Here is a 7849-nt window from a genome sequence, read left to right on the forward strand (position 1 = left end):
CAATCTCACGAAGAAAACTTCTCAGTGCCTCGACTGCTTCTACGCTAGTGGTTGGATTCATCTGAGTTATGTGAATATACGATTTGTACAGATTTTAGATAGCCCAATTTATATATATACTATATAGTGGACCACACTGAACCGCTTAAGAACTGCTTATATATATACTATATATAAATATACATATATATATATATATATATATATATATATATATATATATATATATATATATATAAATATATATTCATGTCTTTTATATATAAAATATAAAATGAAACAAATTTCAAATCAAGATGACATGGAACGTGAACTGTGAATATATATATATATATATATATATACATATATACATAAACACACACGCACAGACACATATCCATCTTGGACTTTCTGACCATATCACTGTTATGCTTTTGCCCGCATACAGACAAATGGTGAGAGCGTCCAGGCCAGTTCGCAAGCAGGTACGGGTGTGGCCTGAGGGTGCCTCTGATGCGCTTCGTGACTGCTTTGGCTCTACTGACTGGGACATGTTTAGGAGGGCTGCCACTTGCGACGATTGGACAGACATTGAGGAGTATACTGACTGTTTCCTCCTACATCAGGAAGTGCATTGATGATGTGACTCTCTCAAAATCCATCGTCACTCGGGCTAACCGGAAGCCATGGCTGATTGGTGCTGTCTTCAGGCTGCTGAGGGCCAGGGACAAAGCCTTTAGAGCGGGGGATGAGGCTGGCTTGAGGACTGCGAGGGCCGACCTGTCCCGGGGCATCAAAGAAGCAAAGAGGGCGTTCTCGTGCAAAATTACCGCCCACTTCAAGGACAGCAGGGACGCACGGAGCCTTTGGCAGGGTATTCAGACCATCACGGATCACAAGCCCGCGCCGCAGAGCTGTGAAGGCGACGTCAGTCTGCTCAATGACCTTAACCGCTTCTTTGCTTGATTCGACGCTCAGAACAGCACTGGCCCGCTGAAGGCCACTCCCCCTTCACACGAGCTGCCCCTGTGCCTCTCCGCCGACAGCGTGAGGAGGGCGCTTGCCGCCATCAACATCCGTAAGGCGCCGGGCCCTGACAACATCCCGGGTCGAGCGCTGAAGGACTGCGCTGTTGAGCTGACGGGTGTCTTCACGGACATCTCCCCTGCAGCAGGCCATCGTCCCTTCGTGTTTCAAAGCTGCCACCATCGTACCTATGCCGAAGAAACCTGCTCCGTCCTGCTTCAATGCCTACCGCCCCGTGGCACTTACGCCCATCATCATGAAGTGCTTTGAGCGGCTTGTCAGGGAGCACATCCAATCCGTTCTCCCCCTCACCATTGACCCCTTCCAGTTTGCGTACCGAGCGCTTGCTCGCCTGAGTTTCCGCAGGAAGTACAGGCGGCGCTGGGCTTTCTTTGCCAGTGATGCGGTGTTGGTGGACCAGGAGAGATCCTCACTGATGTGCACCCCCAGGAACTTGGCGCTGCTCACTCTCTCCACCACAGCACCATCGATGGTCAGCGGCAGGTGTTGGGTGTGACCCTTCCGGAAGTCCACAACAATCTCCTTGGTCTTGTCGACGTTCAGCAGCAGGTTGTTGTTCCTGCACCACGTGGTCAGAAGGTCAACCTCCAGCCTGTATTGGGTCTCGTCTCCCTTGGTGATGAGACCCACCAGAGTTGTGTCGTCAGCAAACTTCACTCTGCGGTTGTCACTGTAGGTTGCAGTGCAGTCGTGCGTCAGGAGGGTGAAGAGCAGCGGACTGAGCACACAGCCTTGGGGGGCCCCCGTGCTCAGCGTGATGTTGGCGGAGATTTTGTCGCCAACACGTACCACCTGTGGCCTCTGACAGAGGAAGTCCAGTAGCCAGTTGCAGAGGTAGGTACTGAGGCCCAGCGTGTCAAGTTTGCTGATGAGGCGCTGTGGCACAATGGTGTTGAGGGCAGAACTGAAGTCCACAAACAGCAATCTCACATACGAGTCCCTTCTCTCCAGGTGGGTGAGGGCTGAGTGGAGGGCAGAGCAGATGGCATCCTCAGAGGACCGTTTGGCTCGGTACGCAAACTGGAAGGGGTCAATGGTGGGGGGGGAGAGCGGATCAGCTGTGCTCCAAGACAAGCCGCTCAAAGCACTTCATGATAATGGGTGTAAGTGCCACGGGGCGGTAGGCATTGAAGCAGGATTAATATTCTGTTTCCTTACACATGAAATAAACTGAGTGAATTCACCTTTTTTTTTTTTTCCTTCAGTCTTGTTTTATTTGAACTAACTTATTAACAACAAAACATGCACACACCATCTGTAAAATACACTTCAAGAACACAGAAAACATGCACACACCATCAGTAAATAAACAAGCACACACCAATGGTAAAATACACTTCAACAACACAAAAAACATGCACACACCATCGGTAAATAAACAAGCACACACCAATGGTAAAATACACTTCAACATCACACACAATAATTTCTCGCAACAGGCAAATTGAAGCCGCGCTGACAAACACTTTGAGAATGGTCCAGCTAAAGCGAGGAACAACATTTTAGACGCTGAACATCTTTTGTGCTGACAGGAGGCAGTCATCATTTTCTCTTCAGCTGAGGGAGATGGGAGGATCAGTTGTGAAAATAGCACAACAAAGTATTAGGTGTTTATCAAAGGCCAAACTGGACACCTCCATAATATCAATATACCAATCCTTAAACACAGTTCAGTTGCCTTAATGACTCGGGACCTCTTTTGGACTTCCTGTTGAATAATAAAGACACGATGGACTCAATGAAGCGATTCTCGGTTGTCTTAATAGTGTTGTAGAAAGAATGCTTACCTTGTAGGGATTCCAAGCCGTTCACCTGACTGGGATCCTCAAAACATGTCGTGACACCACATTCGGCAGCCTCACAGTCGGGCAGACGGAGACGGCGTCTCAGCTTCTCATTTCTGTGCCACTTCGACCCTGGAGAGAAAAGGCTCCATCGGTCGGAGCAGGACAACTTGTCCCAGTCCAACTTGTCCCAGTCCAACTCCCGGTGATGCTTCCTCAGCTTAAAGCAGTGCGGAGACAAAGCCAGTGCCCCCAGCGTTTGGGAGAAATGAGGCCGGCGGGCCTCAGCACTTGAACAGAGTTTGCTCTGACACACAAACTTGTGGAAGTGCTTATCAAAATCCTCATCCAGGTCCTTTTTGGAGTACGGGAAGAAGCCCGATGTCAAGGAGGAGTCAACGGAGAGGTGCTGAAAGAGACTCTTGCGGGCCTGTGGGGGAGACCCCAGGCAGGACTTTGGCTGGGGCGTAAGTGGCCTTTGGCGTGTGGAAGCCGGGGACCTGGAGTAGCGTTGCACTTGAGCAGGGTTGGGGCTTCGGGAGAAGGCCCGCTGAGATCTTGTGTGGTCTTCCCAGTTCACCATGCCCACTTTTCCAAGACTGGGCTGATCCGGAAAACCACAAATGTCAGTTTGCGCTTTAAATTTGCTGTTTTCAGGGAAGAAAAGACTCTTGGAGCTCTGAGACAACTCATAGAAAGACCCAGATGATTGCAAAGAACTTGCAAAGAACCGCTCATCGGAAGCAGAGACAGCAAGCCCTTTGGGACGACCACAACACCGTGATGGACTGAGGACCCGCGGGGATTGCTGCTGCTGTTCTCGTGCAGCTGCGCGGGCAAATCTTGTGGATCTCACAGACCGGTCTGAGGAAGGAGTAGAAGGCCGCAAATGACTTAGAACCCACGAAGATGGCTGCTCTCTGGCACCAGTACTCCAAAGCCTTTGGGACCTCAGGAACGTGGGGCCAGAAGAGCGCTGAGGACTGAGAACCCACGACGATGGCTGACAGGGAGATTTCAAAGGACTGAAGCCGCGCAAAGATGGCTGCTCACCCGCAAGAGCGCTACAAAGCCTTTTGACCCTCGGGGACTGGTTTGCAGTGGAATCAGAAGACCGTGAAGGACTAGGCATGTCCAAAGCTCGCTGATTTCTGTCAACTGAGGAAAATAGCCTTCTGGAGCTTAGGGGACAGTCCAAAGACACTCCTGAAGAGGTACCGGAAGGGCTGGGGAAGCACGAGAATGGCTGCTCTCCCATAAGCCTTCTGGATCTTTGCAACTTGCTTAAGGAAGCCTCGGAGGAAAAATTAGAAGATCGTGAAGGACTGAAAACGCACGCAGATGGCTGATCTCTGGTGGCAGAGACAAACAACCTTCTGGGGTTTGAGGGCTGGTCCAAGGAACCAGAGGAGGCACTGGAAGGACTGAAGGCAAAGGGTGGCTCTTTTGCCCCGATGAAGGTCTCATCTTCTTTGATCCTTTTGGATTCAGGAGATTGTGGGATGAAAGACAGGTCCATGCCCAGAAGAGCTTTGTCCCTCAAAGAGGAGCACTGTAGCATGGAACAAGTGGTTGCTGGATTCTTTGTGGTTTTCTTGCTCGTGGATCGTCTGAGGCTCGTGCCCAGAGTTTTAATGCGTTTGCTTCTGCTGGACTGCTGACGCCATTTGCGGTACTTCTTGAGTACACGGTTCCCTATGTCGGATATGCGCCACCGGTGCCGTGCTCGACCGATTCGACCGCTCATGGTAGGAAAGAGCTCTGACAAATTGCTACCTTGACTTCTCAGGCTCAACTCCAACTCCTTGTCTTGGTCCTCAGGGAGGAAATCAAATTCAGGGATGCTCCACTGACTTCTGTTCAGAGAGCTCTCCCAGGAATTCAGGTTGGACACACCTGGAGGGGTGAAGAAGAAGAAAAAAAAAAAAGTGACTTCATGAATTTCTTTTTTTAAATACCCTTGTGATCAAGATTGACAACACTTCTCATCATTTATCAAGTCTTCCTGAAAGGAGCCTGTTTCGCAAGGCCGGTGCTGTCTCTATCAATTGGCACACCCGCGGTAAAGGAGAAACTTATGACAAAATAAGTCCGAACTGTTGTACAATCGCATTCATTTAAAATCCCCCAACATAGTAAGCAGCCACAGAAAGAACACAGCAGTCAGTAGATCAGCACCCCCCAGCGTTTTTTTTTCCCAATGTGAGAACAACTTCTGTTGCCATGATTAATCGAAAATGTTTTGGCGTATTTACAACGAATCACAAGCCAGGGTTGTCAAACTCATTTTGGGGGGCCAGATAGCCTCCATCCCATCAAGACAGTCATCAAGTGAGAAATTGCTGCTCTTACCATCATCATTGTCACCATCCACTAACATCTGGCAAGAATCGCCTCCTCCATCTTGCTGCGATTGGTCCAGCTTGTGAACAAAAAATATGCAGACAAAACATTTCTTCATTAGATAAAATTGTCCATATGTTGACTAAAGCCACTTTTCCACTGCAGAAAAAAAAAACCTAAACAGGACAGCGATAACATGTAATTCATTAATTCAATGCTTTGAAAAGAACGACACATATCGACCAAATCAATTCATACAGATGCTAATAGGTGCATCTTATGCTAATAAAAAATAGAGCCAAAAGGCCAACATTTGAAATTCAAAATGAGATGTTTATTTTTAAGACCAATGGGTTAGCAGGGAAAAATGGCGATTTGCCCACCTCCTTCGCCTTTATCCTCTTCTTAGACAGCTTCATGTAGTGCAGCAGGTCTTTAAAAATATACAAAACACAATCAAAACATAATAATCAAGAGGTTGACATAAAAATAAATAACAAGCAACGACTTACTTTCTGTACTGGTGTTATTGAGGTCCACTTCTATCGCCGCGTCGGGATCGGGCAGGTTGGAATACTGTTTTTGGGGAGAATGAAAATGTTGGCTTAAGAATATGAAAGTTGATCTGCAATGTAGAAAACCGCGTTTTCTATCTTGCACATCTATTTTTGTTGTTGCGTTGTCAAAATGCCAACTTTGTAGCTCCAGCTAACCATCGACCATTTGAAACACGCACCTTTTGTATAATTCGAAGCAGCGACTGTTGGTATATGTGGCCGTTTGCGGCAAATTGCCATCTAATGTTTCCGGCCATTAGAACGAATTAAATGTGACCACCGAAGAAGTAAAAACGTGCAAAAGCACAGTGATACTCAAAACTTGTAAAAGCGCTGCGATATTCAAAACTTGGCCGTTGATGTTGTCTGTGAGCGGACGGTGATTGGACGAAGGGATTTTCTTCTTTCTCTTGTTTTACGGCGGGGGCACCAGCTTTAACAAACATTACCGCCACCTACTGTGTTGGAGTATAAACCAGCGTACTTACCGTCCCATCATTAGTTTTACAATTTTAGCAAAATTCTTTCCACCACACCTGTCTCAATAAGATATCTAATCTTAAAAAGCATTCCCCCCCCCATCGTGACTGCAACTTTTCATGTCATCTTTGCCCCCAATGTCTCCATCTCATTTCTTAATAGTTAACCCTGGTCTTCATGCTTGTAACAGTGAAACAAAACACGCTTCACTGACTCCTCAACGTTACACTGCACACACAGCCCTGTTGGATGTTTTTGTTGTTGTGATGATGATGCTGATGATAGAACTTTATTCATCCCACAGCAGGAAAATTTACTTGTCACAGCAGCGTACAAGAGTGCAAGAACACAAGTGCCAAATTTAAAAAAGGATAATTAACAGACAAGGTTTGTTTTTGATTAAATGGAGTGTCATGTTCAAAGTTACTGCCAGTTTATTTGATATTGCTGTATTCAAGTCACACGTTACCCTGGTCAAATTTTCGTTTTCTTTTTTTTCTCTTTTTGAATGATGATGGTAGTATTATGAGTAGTACTGTAGTAATGTAGATTGTGTGTCTGGATAAAATCCTATTTTTGTGAAGCACATATCGTAATCGTTACCTCGTTTGTAATCGAGACGGGCCTAGATAAGCAGAATTGCCTCAACCCACTTTCCTCTTCCACAAGTCGTGTAGAAAAACAAAATGTGAAATGAAGTTGTAATAAGTGAGTTGCAATTGTTGACATAACAAAACAAAGCAAAAAACGATGTTTTTCAGTATTTTGTGTCTTCCAGTATTTCCACCATCCCAATAGGAGAAATGGATAGCTGGGTCAAGCAAACAAGCAGGACACTTAAACCGACAGGTGGAAAAGGAGCGCTCACCAGGTTACTGGAGAAGCGAAGGCGTGACAAACCGTCGGAGAGTTACAATATCTTGATGCACTTGCTTGGGGGCAGCCAAACTTCTCCATGATCTTCCATAAGTCAACCCTGCTGACCGTGTCGAAGGCCTTGTCAAGTCCACAAAGGTCATGCAGAGTTCGCAGTGGTGCTCTTGGCATTTTACCTGGAGTTGGCGCGCGGCAAATATCACGTCCGCTGTCCCACGACCGGAACGGAAGCCATACTGGCTTTCTGGGAGGTGTCCTTGTTGTAGGTGTTGCAGGGGACAGTTGAGCAGTACTCGAGCCAAGAGCTTCCTGGCTGCGGACAAGAGGGAGATGCCTCTGTGGTCGTCGCAAGACTGGTGGTTGCCCTTCCTCTTGTAGATGTGGACGACACTGGCACCCCTGAACTGTTGTTGCACCTTTTCCTCTCGCCACAGGGACCAGAAGAGCAGAGTCAGTTTCTGTCTCATAGCATGGGCCTCCTGCCTCGTACACTTCAGCAGGGATAATGTCAAATCCTGGTGCTTTGCCACAGGAGATTTGTTTGACAGCCTTCCTGACTTCTTCAGTGGGGAGGTTGTCCAGGTCGGGTTGGGTTCAACTTGAGGCAGGCATTCCATGGGTCCGTCCGTCATTGACTGAGGCTGGTCAGTTGAGGATGTTGTTGAAATGTTCAACCCATTTCTCCAGTATCTTCTTCTTCTCAGTCAGCAGCTCATCTACATTGAGCTGGGGTGAGCATCCAGAGGATTGAGGTACGTACAGTGCCTTCAGCACGTCGTA

The 7849-nt window shown here is 47.4% G+C and overlaps 1 protein-coding gene across 2 annotated transcripts; it reads right to left on the bottom strand.

Annotated features, from left to right (window-relative positions):
- Positions 1-2221: 2221 nt before the first annotated feature.
- Positions 2222-6109, bottom strand: si:dkeyp-117h8.4 (uncharacterized protein LOC572032 homolog). Of its 2 annotated transcripts, XM_061288129.1 has the most exons (7): positions 5893-6109; positions 5669-5732; positions 5540-5589; positions 5166-5235; positions 4590-4709; positions 2817-2945; positions 2222-2737 (listed from the first exon to the last, which is right to left on the bottom strand). In XM_061288129.1, exons 1-7 carry the CDS (start codon positions 5968-5970, stop codon positions 2709-2711), a joined length of 540 nt encoding a protein of 179 aa, XP_061144113.1. In that variant the 5' UTR covers positions 5971-6109; the 3' UTR covers positions 2222-2708. The 2 variants fall into 2 exon arrangements, with proteins under 2 accessions (XP_061144113.1, XP_061144103.1); XM_061288119.1 differs by having other exon boundaries at positions 2817-4709.
- Between the last annotated feature and the right edge of the window lie 1740 nt (positions 6110-7849).

The sequence above is a fragment of the Syngnathus typhle genome, linkage group LG1 (genome assembly GCF_033458585.1).
Source record: "Syngnathus typhle isolate RoL2023-S1 ecotype Sweden linkage group LG1, RoL_Styp_1.0, whole genome shotgun sequence".
In the NCBI taxonomy this organism is placed as follows: domain Eukaryota; kingdom Metazoa; phylum Chordata; class Actinopteri; order Syngnathiformes; family Syngnathidae; genus Syngnathus; species Syngnathus typhle.